The sequence below is a fragment of the Gymnoscopelus microlampas genome (genome assembly GCF_963454915.1).
Source record: "Gymnoscopelus microlampas genome assembly, chromosome: 4".
NCBI classification, from domain to species: domain Eukaryota; kingdom Metazoa; phylum Chordata; class Actinopteri; order Myctophiformes; family Myctophidae; genus Gymnoscopelus; species Gymnoscopelus microlampas.
The window spans coordinates 17049172-17070437 of record NC_139941.1 but is presented as its reverse complement, the minus strand read 5'-3'; the positions used below and the strand labels follow the sequence as shown (position 1 = coordinate 17070437).

Below are 21266 nucleotides of genomic sequence, written 5' to 3'. Positions count from 1 at the left end.
ATCAATAATTCTGTTCTGTTATAAATGTTACCGTCTTCCAGCTGTCCTTTAATATACATAATTCTATGTAATTGACATTTTAAAATGGACCCTATGAAATGCCAAGTGACAGTGATTGCTGGGATTCAGTCCATGCACAGGTATACGAAGACATACAAGATTCACAACAAGATGTATGAAACATAAATACACATGATTGTGATTCCCAAGACAAAACAGGGATGCAAAGGTGTGAGGATTGTGTGTGGTTCCTTTATAGATTTCAAGAAAGCACAGCTGCCTGGGAGCTTATGATATAATCCGCTCTGTACCTACAGAAGAAACAACATCAACATTACATACATGTACAGTACAGTACATGCAGCTTCCCGGGTGTTAAGCCTGGCACAAACTGCTATGACATTCAGTTGGGATAGCTACAGCAGCTGCTGGAAGTAGTTCAATCAGGAAAGAGACAATTATTGCCAGGGAGAAACGAGAATTGTTTCTGTTTACTGTTCATTTTTTGGGTGCATTGAAAATGTATTGGAGATGATCCCTATTCATTTGATGAACCCACTTTTGGGTTGGACACCCGCATGGGTACTTTGTTGGTGGCAACACAACACTGCTGGCCGTGGGTCAGTGTCAGGATCTGTCTCCTTGTATTCTCAGTATAATAAATCCTTATATAATAAAACAGACAGGCTCCTGCCTGTCTGTTCAGCATTTGGGTCCTAGTTCTCTTGAGTCGCACCGTGACAGTCAGGGCAGAACACTGAAAGACAGCAGCAAGGATGCAACCAGTTGGCATGTTTAACCATTTAAGACTTATTTTATAATTGTGAAATTACCCAATCTTCAAGTTTACAACTGCAAATGTAGAAAATGTTTCAAAATCTTAGAATTTCTCTTGTGTGCCTATACTATGCCCTGATGACTTAAAGTGTAATTGATGCATACTAGTCGGAACGCATGCCCCTCCAGATCGGACCGGTTCTGGTCACTCATCTGATCTACTTCACACTTAATGAATTGCATTTTTATAGTGCTTTTCCACGTGCTCAAAGCGCTTTACAATGGTTCATTCATTCATGCGGGGGGGGAGATTGACTCTGGACTTATTGGTTTGACACAGCTGCATGTGCACAGAGTTTTGCATCGCACGTCCGGCCCCGCTTGGCACGGCTGTCTGTAGGCAAGTTAGCATCAGAAAAACGTTAGCACTCCCATGTGGTGCAACGCTTTGTGAACTTGTAGACTGGCTATTTTCTGTGGGTGGCACCTGCACGCAACTAAGTACAAATCTGGCTTTAAGCGCCTCATTTCACTTGAAGTGCACCATCTGTATTAACTTGAGGGACATGAATACTTTGCAGAGAGAATGCGGGTGCGTTTTTGTGTTTGTCAGAAGTAGAAAATGAGTTATTCTGGGCATCTACTTCAGTCCAATTCGCATGAGCCAGCAGAGCTCTTAGTGTTCAAGATGTTATTGAGAGGCATTATGAGTTATCACTATTAACAGTGACGATATTTTATGACTCTGGTTCTCAAAGTGTGGTCTGGGGACCCCCAGGGGTCCTTGAAGGGGTCCCAGGGGGTCTTATGCAAAATGAGCAACAGTTGAAACACTTTTTCAACTTATTTTTTTTTGTGGCTATTTTCAAACAATCTTGACAAATCTTGGGGGTTCCTGGCACAAAATATTTTAAGATGGGGGTCCGCGGCTAACTATATCATTTTGGGGGTCCATGACATGAAAACGTTTGAGAAACTAGCAAACACGTTTTTTCTTTTGTTTTTTCTAGTTTGAGTTATTTCGTTGTGTCAGTTACCTGTAATAACCCTGGCCCAGTGCTTGTTTGCGAAACTCCAAACAAATTCAGACGTTCAGCCTGCGCCTTTTGACAGATGCACAGATGCTGAAGAGAGTTCCTGCTGGGTCCCATGTGTCGGTGACTCAGGCCCCCTGCTGTTTGTTCTAAAAATACACAGTCGACTTACAAGGGATGTATCTTAGCAATTAGTCAGAAGTTTAAATCAATAGCAGGTGGCACACTGCCTATTTTCTACAGTCTACAACAGTGGTTCCCAAACTTTTTCAGCTCGAGACCCAAAAGAGAAATGTGGGTGTCTCCTCGGGACCCAAACAAAAACAAAACAAAACGCATTATGAATTAATCACTTAAAGGAGTAGTTCACCCCCCAAAAAAATGTCAAAAACACTTTGGGCACCGGCCTACTCGTGGACCAAGCAAGTCGGGAATGATGGGCATATCAGGGTTTGTGACGTGTGTTTGTGATGCCCACCCCTCCATATATGGGAACCCATTATTTTTTCTTTTTTTTTCTTGAGAGATGATGTTACGTTAGTGTGTTTGTGACGCGGCCCTTGTTTGTTGTTTGTTTGTGACGTGCAAAATCTCCATGTATGATGTGACGTCCGTCAACCCAATGTCCACCCACAAGACAATTTTAATACAGGATGTTGACAAATGTTGACAGATCTTCTCTCATGGGAGTCCTTGGCACAAAATCTTTGCAAATGGGGTCCACGGCCAAATACATTTGGGGATCCGTAACATTAAACTATTTGAGAACCTCTGGGCTACAATACAAACGTATACATTTAATCTAATCTGGTAATACTTGACTTATCTCCTCAACGTCCTTTAATAACTTATGTCCAAAAGTGAAGGGATATGATGAGGCTGGGAAGTTAGCCAAGTCTTGTGTCATTTACAAGTGTAATTAATTGAAATTATTCCACATGCAGTCAAGGGCAGGTGTCTCTAAATGGAAAATTAATGTCTATTAAAAAATCCCCACAGTTTATGAAGTCAATGATTTCAGTAATTGGTTTCAGTGATTTAAAGTCATACTGTGTAACCTTTTCAATTAAACAAACGTTATTTTTCATATAATCTTTCGGTGGTACATGTTTTCAAAAATAACCATTCCACCTAAATGAGCCTTTTGATAACTTCCCTAAACACACATTTTTTAGTCTGAATCTGGCATGGTATGGTGTTGGGTTTTGGTTTCAGCACGACACCAATCACGATCGATCGTTCCCGAATTTGGCTGTTCATAGAAACACAATTTTCCATAGTTATTTGACAGTTGACCCCATAACAGTTGGCTGTTAAAATCATAATTACAAACCTAATTAATTGCTAGATACATTCCCTTGACATGAAACAACCCACCAGGAGCTGCTAAGTTTATCTTCGAATGCTGTAGCGTTACATTATTTGATTGACAGACGAGGGATAGGGACCCATGGGGAGCTCCCACCGGAGAGAGGGAGAGCATGTTAATTTATTTTCAGTAGGGGTATGATGGACAGTCAAATTAATAACATTTGTTTATTTATTGTCTCCGCCAGGCCGAAGGCATGGCGAGAGAGTATGTTTTACCCTCCGTCCGTCCGTCCGTCCGTGTGTGCGTGTGTCCTGTCTGTGTGTTACCACCTAATCTCCGGCACCGTTGGTCCGTTCGCTCCGAAACTGTGCACACACACTCCCTGGATGCCAATTCAGAACCTCTGCCCCAATTTTTTCACATGGGCCTGTTATAGCGCCACCAGGAGGCCGATTTGTGCAAAACACATTTTTTTACATTACTCCTACAGATTTTATCCAAATATCATGCAAATCGGTACACAGTATCTCTATAGTCATGTGATCAACACGGATCTGTCCGATTTCCCATATTCCATCCTGATTTTCTATGGTTGGCTTCCAAAGTTTGCAGGATTGGTCCGTTTTGAACAAACTGCCTCCAATCATGAACGCAGCTTGCCATTTCCATAAAATTGCACACGCACATTCCCACTAGGCCGAGGAAGAAATGCCACTTGAACATTTTCAAATCAGCCTCATGGTGGCGCTATAACTGGCCGATTTGCATTTTTAACTATAACTGCACCGATCTGCGTGAAACTTTGCACGCACACTCCCTAGAGGCCAAGGAAAAACATTAGACTGCAATTTTCACATCTGCTTTTTACAGCGCCACCAGGAGGCCGACTTATGTAAAATACATTTTTGGAGATTATTCCTTCAGATTCTGTCCAAAAAACACGCAAATTGGTACACTGCATCTCCATAGTCATGTGATTCTGATGGATCTGTCCGATATTTCATATTCCATCCTATTTGGCTTACAGTGGCTTCCAAAGTTTGCAGGATTGGTCAGTTTTAAACAAAATGCCTCAAAACATGAATGCAGTGTGCAATTTCCGTGAAAGTTTGCATGCAGATTCCCACTAGGCCGAGGAAGAAATGCCCCCCTTTTCACATTCACATTGGCCTTTATAGCGCCACCAGCAGGTCTAATTTAGCAAAACACAATTTTGGAACAAAATGCCTCAAATCATGAATGCAGTGTCCCATTGAAAGGCCTAAGAAGAAATGCCACCCTTTTCACATTGGCCTATTATAGCGCCACCAGGAGGCCACAATAACCTACCTGACCTGGCGGAGACCTGTGCTCCGAGGAGCACTTTTTCTAGTTATTTATTGGTTTAACGGCTGCAGGCAGTGCAACTACACGAGCGTACCTACGGTATTTGCCTTCATCCTTAACCTTAACCCTAACCCTAAACTGTGAGAACATAGGCCTGACCGCTAATAATTAGACCTATTTCATCCCGCGGGGGAAATTCAGTTTTCAGCTTCACCCAGCTGAGTGCTGCGGACAGAGGAGCACGGGGGGGAGCAGTTAGGGGTTAAGCGTCTTGCTCAAGGACATGTTGACACATTTCTGGGTCCACGAATTGAACCTGGGACCTTCTGCTTCTCTTCTCATTCAGCAATGGCCAACTACCACTCATCTCCTCTCCAAATATCAGATTTTTTGCCCATATTTTCAATACCTTCGCAATGTCCTATAACATGTTACTGTCTTTATACTTTACATCATGAAGTTGAGGTAACTGATTATATTATGTAGGCTATTCATGATTAACCCACAATGTATGCTTTTACTGTCTTTATACTTTCATAATGGGTCTTTATACTTTCATAATGGGGACATTAATGATATGGTTGTCCTGAAACTTACATTATCATTTGCATGGAATGAGCCATTCAAAGACAATGCACTGATGTCAAACTGACCAGCATTTAGCATACTGATACTGTCATTAGCTACTGTATAAGCAATGCATGCATGGAATGGAATGCATTTCATTTCTATCGCTGAACATCCCGAAACAAAGTACATAGCACAAGGCCAGTATAGTGTATTATGCACCTTTCAGGTGAATGAAGAAAGTGAATTATTTGGTCATATTAGCCTACCTGACATATTGTAATTGTATGAGCAATCAGTGCACCTCATTGAGATATTATTTATGACATGGTGCCACGTTACTCTCTCTCTCTCTCTCTCTCTCTCTCTCTCTCTCTCTCTCTCTCTCTCTCTCTCTCTCTCTCTCTCTCTCTCTCTCTCTCTCTCTCTCTCTCTCTCTCTCTCTCTCTCTCTCTCTCTCTCTCTCTTAAATCATGATTGTTGAATGCATAATGTAATTCATGCAGACAAACGTTCCATTTTTTGGGACTGCCCGCAGTCACGTTTATCACCAACATGCCTATTGAAAGGTAGTATATTACAACAAAATTCCATAGCGAATTTGTTGCAATCTTGCATGTTAATAATGGCATTGAATGAGGGGGTTGATTTGTTAGAAGATGTGAACGACTTGTGATGTTGTAAAGTAGGCTACCGAAGTCAAATCAAGTAAATATCATTTTCGTGAGGCATGATGTTGTGGACCCCCAGCGAATGGCTCAGGTTGGGGATCCCTGCCCTATGGGACAGAAGGCTTCCATGAGCTCTCTCTCCAATGCATTTGGTCCTTGGCAGCATGCTGTGCCTTTCCCCATTATGACAGGTTCATCTGTTCCAGCTCCTGTGTCACTCACAGTTCTGCGCCAGGTGGTTTTGGACCTCCCAGGTTTTCCTTTGCCTGATGGTGTCCATCTTAGCCCAGATCTGGATGGTGGATTCTACAAATGTCTTCTAAATCCTAACAGTTTTCTGAAACACTTATGTTGCTATAATATCAGTGGTTCTCAAACTTTTTCATGTCAAGGACCCCCAACATAATATGTATTTGGCCGCGGTCCCCCATTTGAGTGAGATTTGAGTTACAAATGTTCGGTTTAAAAAATATATATTCAAAGATTTGCACACATTTTTATCGATTTTTCTAAAATAGCAGATCTACAAGCTCATAGAGCGGCACTTGGTGCTGCTATTTTTGAATAGCCAAAGAAATCTAAAATGACACGAGATGCCGAGATGCGTTCCCGGTCTTAATGGGTTAATGTGTCTTTTGTTGAACCGGTCCTGCTCCATTCTCAGCACATGTCCCTGCCATCTCATACGTCTGTCTGTAATGTCTGGTGATGCTCCGGCTGCCTGTTTTCTTGTACAGTTGGTGGTTGGACTGGAGATTGTGTTAGGCCAAAAGATCTGGCATATTATTCGTCTGAGGCATCCGTTGTGAAACACCCATATAATGGGGTGGTTTAACCCATTAAGACCTGGAACGCATCTGTGTCACTTTAGATTTCTTTGGCTATTCAAAAATAGCAGATCTACAAGCTCATAGCGCGGCACCGAGTGCAAAATATTTTTTATATTTTTTTCAAAAAACTGTTAGGATTTAGATTTTTTTTAGAATCGCCTGCAAAAACTGTCAGTCTCTTCCGACATATAAGATCAAGTCAGGTCTAGTCCGATCACACAATGCTTTTTTCCAATCAAAGAACCGTTTGTTTGTAATCTCACTTAACATTTTGATATGGATTCGCTGATGATGCATGGCAAAGCACAAAACTCTCCCTGCCCCAGATGTAGTTCTTGAATATGTAAATTTACATTCATTTTAAAGACAAGTGGCACCTACTTAAACTCAATCTCTTGATCCATCCATCACGCTCTCACTACATCTTCTATCTACAGTATCGCTCTCCTCATAGTACTTTTTAATGTCGAGGGCCTCTCCCGGTTGGAGTGTCAATTAATGAACCTTGTTGTTTATGTTAATCTGCAGCAACGCGTGCACACTGAAAAGGCCAAGTGAGTTCTCAGCGAGTCCCTCTTTGGCGCCTGTCAGAAGCGTGTCCGGGAAGGTGGGTGGCGTGTTTGTTTTAACGCGGTTCCTTGTATTGCCACCGCCAGCGTTGGTGGCTGTAATGTCATCTTATGACAGTCTCACAGCCTTTTCAATGTTAAGCACTTTCTTATTGAATTGGATTTTTGATAATAAATCACATGGCGACGGTGTAGGCACAGGCGAGGGGGTGGGATTTGGGTGGGGTGATGATTCACTCTCTTCTTTTCTCAGGGTAATTCTATCATAGAACACTCAAGGGAGGCAAATTTGCATCCCAATTTATGAATAACTGCTTTCTTTGAGCCAGGGCACACTTCTTACTCACAAAATCACTCACCCATACCAAGTCACTTTTCTCTCCGCCCTCACCTTATTACGCGCTTATTTTTTTGAGAATTTGTCAAAGTGTTATTTCACCATCATCTGCACCCGTTTCAGCCAGAAAAATACATTTTTATTGGATTTCTTTCCAGTGTCGTGGAGGACGGTTGTGATGGGGTCGGGGCTCTGTGGATTACCCAGAGATAAAAAATGCTGAAACCTCTTGAGGTATGTGCGCAGGGACTGGGGGGAAATTCTCCGCCACCTGAATAAGTTCCTAACGAGAGATGACAGCTGTGGTACTGTATGCTTGGCGGCTGGAAAGTCTAAGTAATGGCATTCAATTTCCTCCGCATAGATATTTTAATGCAATGCAAATGCCAATTCAAGCTGTATTTTATTTTTTGAATAGGTTTCAATGTTCTGGTAGTATGTCGGGCGGTATCACCAGAGGTCGATGTGTAAAAAAACCCCCCAAAAAAACAGCGGAGGTGGGGCATTTTGTTAACCTGTCACCCTAGTCATTTATATTGTGTCTGCAAATATTCATCTTCGCCTGCTGTAGCCATTTGACTGATTATTCTTTATTTGTGTCGAGCATTTGTCTACGGAATGGTTCATGGCCTAATGGCAGGTTTGTTGTCTTACATTCTAAGTACGTGAGGAGCATCAGATAAGGTTGTTTAGAATAGGAGTTCTCAACCTGTGGGCCGGGAGCCCGCCGGTGAGCCGCGAGGGTATTGCAAGTGGGCCACCAAATAATTGGCAAAACACTTTTTAAGATTTTAATGATGAAAAAGTGTTACCAATAAGTAAGAACTTAAAGTATACTACATTAGTTCCATTTATCCAAGGTGGAACACAATCGTGATCCAGCCCTGATCCAGAATAGGCTGAGAACCACTGCTTTAGAATATTCAGCATTAAATCAATGCGGCGCGGTCTCTGAGACACTGAGACACCAATCAGTCTCTCCTCATGGACACACACTATGTCCCATTACCCCATGACCTTTGACCCCAGGGGTTTATTAGTGCAACATGAACTGCTGTGTGTGCCATTCACACTGTCATTAAGGAAGCACACCACTGGTCACACACTGGCTTGTGTGGCGTGTGTGTGTGTGTGTGTGTGTGTGTGTGTGTGTGTGTGTGTGTGTGTGTGTGTGTGTGTGTGTGTGTGTGTGTGTGAGAATAAATAGAGCGCGAAGACCGATTAAATAAAATTGATAAAAATAAAGGGGAGGCCGGGGTATTACCAGAGGCTCTGGTAATATTCTAGAAAGGGGACCAGATCTGCTTCAATTTCTGAATAGTGTGTTATTTGATTTTCTAAATTCCAAGTACGTAGTCCGTTTAATGAAAATAAAATAAAAGTCTCGTTAAGCATGGCCAAAGAAGAGATAAGTCAGATGATGAGATTATTATTATTTTATTCTTATGTAGAATTCTGAAATGTAGCCGTCTGGTCCCAGTGTTTTATTATTTTTTAAGGATTTAATGGCTTCCTGTATTTCCGCATTAGAGATCTCAAACCCTGAGGAAGATTTCTGTTCTTCTGAAACAAAATTCAATTCACCAGTGCTGGTCAGAGTATTCAACTCCACTACTTGATTCAAAGTATAGATACTCCTGTTCACATAAAACTCGACTACAAGTGAAAGTGTCAAATTTGAACTTGGCTGAAGTGAAAGTCATACAGTAAGTATCCAAAAATACAAATACTCAAGTAAAGTACGGAGATACTTACTGTCTGACTCTTTACACGAAGTAAAGAGTTAAGTTGTGAGGGGTGATTATGACATTTACAGCAATACGCGTGCGTGTGCGTGTTGAAGTTGAAGGAGGAGCGTATGGTTGGCATGTGTGACTTTGGTATGTATGGTCTTTTCTCCTCATCCATGTTAATCAGGCCATAGGCCCCGGCCTCTGCCATTAATGGCAAGTCAGGTGAGAGGGAGAAGTCAGCACAAAGGTCCTTAACGTCCAGACATGGTCTCCTCCTCCACCCCTGATCCGTACGTCCATCCATAGCATCACAATCACATCCCCTTGTAGTCCCTAATGAGCCCTTGCCTATTGCTCTCTGTCGGCACCCTGGAAATGGGAGTCATGATTATGAATTTATATGAGTGCTTAGTAGTAATGGCTGTCCCAAATACCACTGTCTCCGGTGCAGAATTTATTTATCAAGGTTGTGATTTGGTTGAGAAAGCAGGGGAGGCCACGGGGTGTTTGGTTACATGGCTAATTAAAGACCCACTCCTGTCAAAATAACGTTTTAAAGCGGTGCCAGCCGCTTCTACAAGTGTGTACGTATGTCTGTATGTCTCCATGTAGAATGAACACCTGCAGCTGATTTACAGCACAACCAGAACGGCACAGCAGCACTCACACACATGGCACCTAAAAAGAGACGCAGGCACATACTGGCTGGCACGTACCGCACACGTTTCTAAAAATGTTCCACCTTTAATGACATGCCTAAAAAGATATACGATTATTAATTGATTATTTTATAAAATTATTGATTATGGATTATTGGTTATAATCGATTAAATCAGTTAGTTTGATAAAAATAGTTCAATTAACTCTTGCACCCCTAGACTTTAAGAGAAAAGAAAGAAGCCTGCATCCTTATGAAATAACCGTCCAAAAGATACCGACCAGTGTCAAGAAAATAATTGTGTTCAACCTTTCTAGAATCTATTTTTCTCTCTCTCGTAAAGTACTTCGAACATATTTATTTTGTGCAGTCTTCCCTGCTGCTTGGTAAATCCCTGTCTGATCCTCTCGGTGGGAGAAAAAAAAACGAATGACTCCTGTCACCATCAACAAGCGTAGAGGGAGTTATCAACACCATTTGTCAACCTGATCGTCAGATGGGGGGATTTCACACTGATGTTTCTCCTCACTGTTAAAAGGCACTGCTGATCATATCTGCACTTGGTTGCTTATTGTCCCTGACCCTTGGTTGGAGTTCAGCGCAGTTTGCTGCTCGGGCCCGCGCTTTGAAACTGGCACTTAACTAGAACAGCCGCAGGGGCCAAATTGCTTTTCTATCGTTGTAATATTTAGGTTTGCGTGTGCCCAGGTTTGAGCGATGGTTTCATTTTTATGTAATGGAAAAATAAATTCAGATCAAATTCTGTCTTCTGTAAAATATACCCCAACGCACATATACATTTACACCCTCGCACATGCGCAGACACGCACGTGCGCCAGCCCGCTGGCCATGATTCAGTAATGGCATATTGTCCTGTGATATATGGTGGCAGGACATGTTGGAATAGACCATTAAAGCTCCATTTCATATCGTCACCTCAGTTGTCAGGTACGCTTTATCAAATATTGGCACAGATAGACCACTTTGACCGATATTTTCTTCTTGTCAGTCTGCCTCTGGCTTTTTTGTTGTTAAACTCTACGTTGTATTTTATATAAAATACTTGATTGGAGTCCAGTGTGTATGAAATGTAATAGAGCAAGTTTTTTATGTTTTTGTCAGCGTTAAATAAGGCAGTGGTTCTAAAAATGGGGTCCAGGGACCCCCAGCTAAATTTGTTAAAATAGCATCAAAATCAGTTTAACCACTTTAACCCTATGTACACAGGCTATTTGAAAATGGCCGATCTATAGTAGTGCTATTGATTTTTCTTTTTAAGATTTTGAATACTTTTTAAATACATACAGTGTGTATGGGGGTCCTTGACATGAAAAAGTTTGAGAACCACCGAGTAAGGCATAAAGCATACAGTAGTATCATGCTTAATTATTAGTGTCTAGATATGTAATGGCACTAACTTGTTCTACAGTAGCTGCATTTCCTGTATAAAATCTGAGCAGGAGAGGAGCTTAAAAAGACAAATATATGTGACATTTAATCACAGGGGAAGTGGCTTTGCGGCTGCATGGAACACCTTCTTAATGGGCCGTGCTTTACAGTCTAGGAACCAAATTACACCTATTATGTACCTATTCATTAAAGCTAATTAGGTGGTATGTTGGCCATTCAATTGGAGTTTTTTTCTTTTCTTTTTTTCAGGTTCAGAACTGTCAGTACCGATGGAAAATGTCAAAAGATAGTTGAATAGAATACTTCACCTTTAAACTGTACACTGTGTCTTGATTGGTGGAGTGAAGAAAAAAGTGAAAAACAAAAAACAAAACATAAAACCATAAAGTGATAAAACAGCAAAGTAAAATCAGAAGATAAATTAATGTTAATGATAACAGAGAGATAAAAAAAACCTGACAAAAGTTGCAAAATACACTAAGAGGACTTGATATAAAAGTATGTCTTTCAGAAGTGATTTAAAAGATGACACTAATTTTGCTGGCCTTAGGTAGGGCGATCCAAAGCCTAGGTGCCCGGGCTGCAAAACCCTGATCACCCCGAGTAATAAGATGAGTTGTAGGAACACCAGGAGGGCCCTATCTGATGTTCTACGGCTGCACACAGGCACATACTGTACTGTAGGGAACTAGCATCATTAAAATCTAACTGGGAGTCTGTCTTTGCAGGGCTTTGAAAGTAATCAGTAAAATCTTAAAATAAATTCTGAAACTCGCAGGTAACCAGTGGAGAGCAGCAGCGTGTGATATGGCGTTTCTTAGAATTAGTTTGCAGTCTAGCAGCTGAATTCTGTACCAGACGGGATATAGCTTCTTTGCTGAGCCCAGAGTAGGGAATTACTGTTACAATAGTCCGAACGAGATGATGACATTTGTGACCTTTTCAGGGTCTACAAATGACAGGAACGACTCCTCAGCTGGAAGTAACATGATTGAGCGATTCTTGTTACTTGAGCATTGAAGGAGAGGTGAGAATCAAAGATCATGCCCAGGTTATGGGCCGCATGTTTAACATTGCTGGATAAGGTACCGAGTTCTAACTGGAAGGAGTTGGTGGAATTTTGGGGTCTGAATATAATGATGTCAGATTGTGCCTCATGTAACTGGATGAGACATTCAGTAATGGTAGATAGACATGACAGAAAATGGGATGTTGCCTGCAACACCAGATTTTAGTGGGATATTCAGTGTGCTTGTCATCTGCATGACAGTGAAAATGTTGTGATCATGAATTGTATTCCCAATGGGAAGCATAGAAAACCGTAAAGGACCTAGAATTGATCCTTGTGGAACACCAAAGCCTAAGCCAATTACCACAGAAAAACATCTGTCCGTGAGGTAGGAGCGAACCAGTCCAGTGCCCTAATACCAACCCATTTCTCCAAACGGTCTATTAAATGGTCAACAGTCTCAAAAGCGGAGCGAAAATCAAGGAGGATTAAATTGAGCAGTCACTGGAATCTGAGGCAAGTAATCTATAGAGCATAATCACTAAAAACCCTCTCTATACTTAGTAAACTAATCATTAGTTGACTGGGGGATCAGCTCTGTACTTTATTCCTTCTACATGAAATCTCTTTGCTCACAGCGTAATGCGTTGTGAGCTTGTAGATCGGCTATTTTTCAATATTCCCCCCCAGAATAGGGATGCTGGGTTTCAATTGATTAAGTAGTCAAACACACAAAAACACAATGACAAATCACTTGTTGCCTATTTATAAAGTCCCCATGTGCCATAATGAAACTGCTTAGGATCCATAGGGGCATATAAAACAGCATTTTAAAGTTGTGACTTCTGATGGGAACGGCAGAGAACCCCCCCCCCCCCCCAAATAGAATAACCATTTGGTTTTAAGGGTGTTCAGTAAAGGTTACAGGTCCCTTCCACATGACAGCAGCATGTTGGACCATACAGTAACTATTTTAACTAGGCAGGCTGTCACCCAGAGGTCCCTGCTGGGAGGCCAGTCCCTGTCAACCTGTCACCTCCGCTGTCACCTGGCTCCCAGTCCCACACCACTGCTCGGGTCCCGCCTCGTCGTGCCCATTCCCCGTCCCCCTGTCCCCCGCCCGCACACCTCGCTCTGCCTTTTTCTCTCTCATTGCACACAACTCTCATGCCATTTCTGTTCTCTCACTCTCTCGCTCTCTCTCTCTCTCTCTCTCTCCCTCTCTCTCTCTCACTCTTTCCCTCTGTCTCTCTCTCTTTCTCTCTCCCTCTCTTTCAATCACTTGTTATATATCTCTCTGTCTCTCTCTTTCACTTACTTGCTATATCTCTCTGTCTCTCTTTCAATCACTTGCTATATCTCTCTGTATCTCTCTTTCAAACACTTGTTCTATCTCCCTGTCTTTCTCTTTTTCAATCACTTGTTATATCTCTGTGTCTCTCTTTCAATCACTTGTTATATCTCTGTGTCTCTCTTTCAATCACTTGTTATATCTCTATAATTCCTTGGGTTCCCTGTTGTCACTTCAGCAGCATGTTCAGTTTTCACTCAGCGCAGACTCCACGTACACACCCACACGCACACGCACACGCACACACACGCACAGGCACACGCACACATGAGAGAGCTCTATGCTTCCCCTGGCCTTGAAAGTGCAACACTAGTCATGTCACGTTGTTAGTTTGAAGATCAGTACTGCAAGCGACACTGTTTGTGTAACAGAGTAGGCGTTAATGACGGAAGGAAGGATTGTAGGTTTCATGTCAATGGATGGGCAGCAGATAGGGAAGCTCGCGTGTACGCACGCACGCACGCACGCACGCTCAAGGATGCTCGGATGCATTTGCAAACAAAAGACGAGAGAGAAGACTGTCAACTCTAATAAACTACAGCTCAGGCGGACAGACACACAACGATAATTTTTGTGTGTGTGTTTTTATTGAATTTCATGACGCACAGAAAGAAAATAGCTTTCATCTTATCTCTGTGGTTTTAAATTTCTTTTACCTGCTCCTGGTCATCCACAGGTCTAATAACTATTCAGGACTCATTATTTCATTCCTCCTCCACCTTTATTAAAGCAGCGAAGAACTGTGGCTGCCAGAGATATTATTCCATCGGCCATTTGCATAAAAAAAGGAAGGGGGTGGTTTTGCCATATGGGTCTTGGTGAAGCTCCTTGCATAAGTTATAAAAGTGAAAGTATGCAGATGGAATCTCTGCAAGTCAGTTATTCCCGGAGTTCAACATTAGAGTTAATTAACATGTTTTGATATCAGTGTGTCACCGGCAAAATATGCCAGTTGGTTAGCGAGCAGCAGCTACAGTAGTACTGTACATAGCTTAGGGACAACACCTTTGCAATATGCATGACCCTTCACTTTGAATTCCTTTCATTTGGTATGATGGAACGTAAAAGAAAGGTGTTGTTTGAAGAATTGCCGTTCTCCGCTTTCCTGTCGTGTTCCTGTACAAACGAACAATTTTACTCGAAGGTGTCATGGTGTAATTTGTGTTTCCAGGAGTGTGAGGAGATGCAGATGTGAAAGGGGTAGTGGGTGGACAGTTGTACGCAGTTCTTGCCTATGTGGGTGTTTGCATGTTCGTGTGGTTATGTGAGCACATATGGCTGTGTGTGTAACTTGCTGTTTGTTCAACATAAATAAATGAATCTGTGCGGTCTTGTTGGCTTTCAAAGATACAACACACCAGCAGGGAAAACACTCTAGCATCAGCAAACACGACAACGTTAGCATGTGACACAACCAGTACCACTCATTCTCAAACTCCTAGACTATCCTTAATTACGTTTTCTGTTTTCTTGACTCGGGAGGAGGATGGCAGCACACGCTTACTTTGCTTTTGCTAGTTTGACAGCGTCTCTGGTAACCGAGACGTGTGACTTGTGTACGCCGTATGCATTTCTTCTGTGACTCATCCTGACTAGCACTCAAGTCTTGATAAAGGAGAGTGGCATTGAGATAAACTATTTACACCTTTTACCCACCTCTCCTAACACTTGTCAGCTCGCCCACCGCTCTCTCTCTCTCTCTCTCTCTTTCTGCATCGTGCATTTTCAGATTCTTCCGACCCCTCCCTTCTGCGTAGTACCAGTCATGCGGTGACTTGAAAAGGCAGGTGAGCGCATGATTTAAGGACAAAAGAAACGTCATTGTGGAGTTCACCGAGTTTGCTCAGTATGCCCGCAGCCTCCCACCTACCCACGCAACGCGCGTCTTCAGATTGAAAATTGGGAATTCTCCACCCTACTCTCTCTTTCCCTCTCTTTCTTTCCCTCTCTCTCTCCCTCTCTCCATTCATATTCCCTCACCACCTAAACTGTCTATCCATCATCCGGGGAGACGATAAAGCCAGGCACGCTGCAAGATGAATGGCCTAAATTAGATTTGAATGGCATAACGGAGGTTAAACTGAAGAGCTGACAAAGGCTCCATGGCGGCTGTAGTGATAACCTGCAGGCTGCTTCCTTACTGCAGGAGACCGGGAGGATGTGTCGGACTGACTTACAGGCATAATTGCATGACTCCGTCTGGAGCGGCGGTTCTCAACCTGTGGGCCGGTGGGCCGTGAGAATATTGCGTGGGGCCCCCGATGATTGGCGAAAACACTAAACATTGTTGTGATAATAAAACATTCATATTAACCCATTAAGACCTGAAGCCGATTCTACATGTCTCCTAAATCCCAACAGTATTCTGAAAAATGTAGGTTTCTTTATCAGTGGTGCTCAATCTTTTTCATGTCAAGGACCCCCAAAATGATATGTATTTGGCCGCGGACCTCCATCTCAAAATATTTTGTTCCAGGGGGTCCCAGAAGCAAAGATTTGAATTAAAAATGTTTTCTTTAAAAATATATATATTCAAAGATTTGCACACATTTTCACGATTTTTCAAAAATAGCCAAAGTGTAAAATAACGCTTTTTAGCTCAAATCTAAAACTGACACAGATGCGTTCCTGGTCTTAAAGGGTTAAACAGTGAAACCAATATATGAGAACTTAAAGTATACAACATTGGTTCCATTGATCCAAGGTCGTGCACAATGTATTGATTGATCGTTAAAATAAACATGCTCTGAAACTGACTGACTTACTTACTTCTACAAATATTCTACTTTAAACTCTGCCATTACAAGTTACTTTGTAGACTTAGGTCTACTAAGAAGTAAAATGTTGAAAATAGATAGGCCTTTTACTTGTAACAGACTATTTTCATATTGTGGTATTGCTACTTTTACTTACGTAAAAAATCATTGAGTACTTCTTCTACCACTGGCTGACTGGGGACAATTCTCCCGCAGGGTTTTAATACACCCTGCACTAAATTAATATTACTTTGCATGCCACTGTGGGACTCACTGCCTCCAGTTTCATTTTTCTTCACTTTATATATATTTGAACCTCTTAAACCCTATGTATGTCGTTGTTACAGTACGTCAAACGGCAAAAATAGCGGTGTTGTCGTGGTGCGACGCGTTGTGACCTCGCACATTTGCTATTTTTGCCGAATGTACGCCTATATTTTGCTGAATGTTCACCTTTTATGGCATGCCAAGAATAGGTACACTACGGTTCATGTGGTTAATATAGATCTAATATGGATTCTCTCTCTGTCTCTCTCTCTGTCTCTATCTGTCTCTCTGTCTCTCTGTCTCTCTTTGACATATTATATAATGTCCCTCCAGCTCTCTCTCCACCCGTGTCCCTGAAACCCTGATGGATTCTTCCTATGACGTCATGTTACTGTCTCCCACCCTCGCCACCCCAAACACCCCCCACCGTCTTGTTCTCTGTTGTTTCTGACTCAACATCTGTCCCATTCTCTCTATCTCTTCTTTCTCTCTATCTGGACCTTCAAAACACTTTTTAAATTATTCAAGTTAGGGTAATGAATGACTGTAAGTCAATGCAATGTCCCTAAAAGTTTACAAAAAGGTGTGTGTGTGTGTGTGTGTGTGTGTGTGTGTGTGTGTGTGTGTGTGTGTGTGTGTGTGTGTGTGTGTGTGTGTGTGTGTGTGTGTGTGTGTGTGTGTGTGTGTGTGTGTGTGTGTGTGTGTGTGTGGTGTGCGTGCGTGCGTGCGTGCGTGCGTGCGTGCGTGCGTGCGTGGATTGACGTGTCTATTTATTATCTGCATCTACAAGCAGTCCCAGGGCAGTGAGGGCACTGTACCCCATAGTGAGTTTGAGCTCAAAGTTGTGTTCATGAAGTTTAGGCATTGACCACATTGTCCAAATCTCCTGGCCCATTCTACCTCTCTCAGAAAGGTCAGTACATCGGTGTATCCTGCCTTGTTTCCTCAAGCAGTTGTTCTCAAAGATCTCAAGATAAGGTTATGTAGTAGAGTTGGAAGAAGGGGGTATCATGCACTCCCAGCTGCCCGCGTTGCCCAGTGCTGACGCATCTGCTCTGGGAAACTTTGTGGGAGCCAATCAAAGTTGAGAAAACCTGGTGTGAAAAACTGGAAAGATATTATATAAATTGGCCAATATGAGCTTGTCTAACTATAGGGGCTGGTGGGGGGGCTGAATCCATTCCATACCATCAGCTAATGCAAGGACACCTACCTACTTCATCATTCATCAACCCAAAAAGTTGGGTTGGAAGTCATTCTCAACTTTGATTGGCTCCCACGAAGTTTCCCAGGGGAGTTTGGTCGGAAGTAATTGAGAGGTGTTAGAAGACGCTTTTATGAACACATTGGTGAAGAAAGCTATTATTTTGCATATGGCTAAAAAAGTAGGCATACTAATTAGTAAAGAATGTATTACTGTATATATTGTAATGGCAGCACTCATTTGAACACCAGCATGCCACAGGTTCATGTGATCATTTTAAGAATAGTTTCATCCTTGACCCTCAAAACATAGGTCTAGACAACTTATTTGTTCAGTTAAGTGCAATATTGGCTGATTTATAGTGAACATAGATGTTTCTATAATGGCGCACTAATTTGCATATACATGGTACATGGGATATTTTGACAACTTTTTGACATAGCTCATCATTTTGTACACATTTTTTCCATCTAGAAACACTGATTAGAAGTGTTTTTTCCGGGGGGTGCATGATACCCCCTTCTTCCCACTGGACTAATGTTGAAGGTGCTGTCGTGGAATTCTGGATCAATCAGTAATTGATGAGGCAGTAGTCGAGTCGAGACAATATTCTAGGTGTTGATGGTTATGCTTTAATTAACATGATATCATGGGGAGAAGTACGTTGGACACACAGTGACACGGATCGGTGGTAAGGTAGTTCTGCCAACGAGCACAGTGCTCAAATAATAGTTATACTAGCTGCTACAAGGACAAGCTGAACCATAACAGACAGGCTGTAAACAATAGCTATCAGGCCTGGCTGAGACGTCTTGGCTACCAAATCTCATTATCATTACATTACATTAAGTGATGGTAAAATATAAAGGTTCAATCTAAACAACCATAATAACGATGTATAATTCTTCTACAGTGCCTAAAACCAGTACTAAGCTGGGAGATACAGCCATGTATGGAACAAATTAACAAATGAAGTTGGATGTTGGAGATTTTTTGCTTATACTGGAAGAAGCCATATTGCACCTGCTTGGTGTAATATTTGGTTTAAACATTTCTTGAAGCCTTTTTATGTGTACCTTGTTGTCTATGTCAGGTCTGTAAAATCATTGTTGTAAATGTCCTTTTTGCATACAGGGCGCCATTGAAAAAGATGTCTCTGAAATAAAGGTTTCAATCAAGGACCATGAAATTGATTATGCATTTGGCCGTGTACCATCATTTGAAAATACTGTGTGCTAGGAACCCCCCATAAGACAATATTTCTCAACATTTGTCAAGTGAGTCATATGCCCTAGCTGTAATCAGCTCTCAGTCTCTTGATTGAATAAGTTGTTTCTAGTCATGCATATTTCTACACACCAGTCACAGCTCATTCTCACTATAAGGCGGTCTATTTACATGTAAAATGATTCCCTCCTACACTGATCCCTGCTACACCAATGCTGCCATACATACTGCTGCTGCTGCTGGCAAGGTTTTGCCTCTACCACCCCAGCCTCCAACTTTCTAGTTCACAGTCCGTGCATGGCCGCCAAAGAGATCCAGAAATAAGCCTTTTGGGCATTTTTTTCACACATAGCTGTTCCATCAAGCTTACAGAAATCCTGTTGACCATCGCTAAAATGTATAGGAAATGTATGTACTGCATATGAAATGGAAATCTGAACTCCCACTGTCTTTCAGGGGTGATTAGCTCCGTCCCCCTGGAAAAGACATATTCCTTACGATACAGCATACATTATGCTCTATAAAAATATGAGAATTTTGCGATGTGATTGATTGATCATTTGCATAATGTGTCCTCTTACCACTTTGAAGTATAATAAAAGAGCATTATGTACAGTATGGGAAATACAAATGTATCTCTCAATGGTTACTTTCATTACAATTTGTTTTCAGTTTTTGTTTGTATTGTAATTAAACTTTTTCCTTTTTTATGTTCAATTTGTTTTGTCACTTGGTGAAGTTTTTGAGTTTGTGCTAAGTTATAGCAACTCTTTAGGCATTTGTTGTCCTTTTTTTGTTTGTTTATGGTATGTAATCATTTTTTTGGTATATAAATAAACTGAAATCCAACATCTTGCTTTGGGCCCACTCTTGTATACCCTTGGGGGGTTTCTGTATTGCGTTCCCTGATTTAGCATGCTGCTTGGCTAATTCAGGGAGCGTCTTAAGAGCCAAGAATTCCATTTGCTGGCTGTCTGCGATTGGCCTGAAAATGATTGTTCTTTGTACTGGTGTTTGTGTCATGATCCTCACAGAACATGAATGTTATGTGATGATAAAGCAATGCAATTTTATGTGGAATAAGGTCGATTTTTCACCACGAAGGAAAGCATCAACCTGCATAAATGAGACATCAACTACATGAATTGTTTTGATGCGAAATACTTGCCAGTGATTTCTGTATGGTTTATTTGTCACGCCCCTATGTAAAGACCTACAGTATACAGTATGTATAAAGGCCTACAGTAAATAGCAACAGTGATTTCTGTATGGTTTATTCGTCACGCCCCTATGTAAAGACCTACAGTATACAGTATGTATAAAGGCCTACAGTAAATAGCAACGTGTTGTGAACTAGTGTTCTTCCCCAGGCAGCATAAAAGGGGAGGGGAGGGGGGGATATTCACATAAGAGACTCATTTATTGTTGTTTTGAACTCTCCTTTCTTTCCATCTTAGTGTGCGGATTCTGTTCATTGCCTTTGCGGTTACATTAGCATGGCTGTGTAGAGTGGTCACAATCAAGCGTAATGTCACTGTCGGGCAGAAACCTTGCATCTCCATATTTAAAAAATAGAGCTTATAGATTTGCTATTTTGACTATTTTTGAGAATTTTTGAAAGTCAAAGTGAAAGTGGTAAAGTATGTCTGTGGGGTTCTTTTTTTCTCCTTCCATTTCCTGAAAAGTAAATGTATTTGGACATACAAGGTTTCATCCCCAAACAGCAACGATATGACTGTATTTTCTTTGTCTCCTCAGAGCCAAGAAGAAAACCAAGCCCTTGAACCTTAAGATCCACAGCAGCGTGGGCAGCTGTGAGAATCTGCCTACCACCCAGCGCTCGCCGATCCTCACTGAACGCTCGCTGCGCTCCTTCTTTTTCCCGACTTTCATCCCCTCCACGCCCCCCGTCCACGCTGAAACACCCTCTGCAAGTAAGCACAACCTTCTGTTTGTTGTTCTTTTTAACCCATTCAAACCTGAGGCCGATTAATCAGTGGCTGGTTCTGTACACTTTCAAGATATTTAACAAATAGTAGATGTACAAGCTCGCAGCACGGCACAAAGTGACGCGCTGTGAGCTTGTAGATCTGCTATTTTTGAATAGCCAACGCAAAAATCAAAAATGACAATGGGTTAAAATTCAACTCATGCCTTCTTGAAATTTATTTTTTATGCTTATGTAATCACCATGTCTTTTTGATGATTAAATGGCAGGTGCTTACTTT

General features: G+C 41.8%; 1 protein-coding gene across 1 annotated transcript in view; it reads left to right on the top strand.

The window, feature by feature from the left end:
* The window catches only part of ksr2 (kinase suppressor of ras 2), a gene marked incomplete at both ends in the record, with an annotated part of 129650 nt that overhangs the window by 56655 nt on the left and 51729 nt on the right, over positions 1–21266 (top strand). Inside the window, one exon of the mRNA XM_084054044.1 lies at positions 20797–20972. Within this exon, the coding sequence (XP_083910170.1) occupies positions 20797–20972 (176 nt within the window). The remainder of the gene's footprint in view (positions 1–20796; positions 20973–21266) is intronic.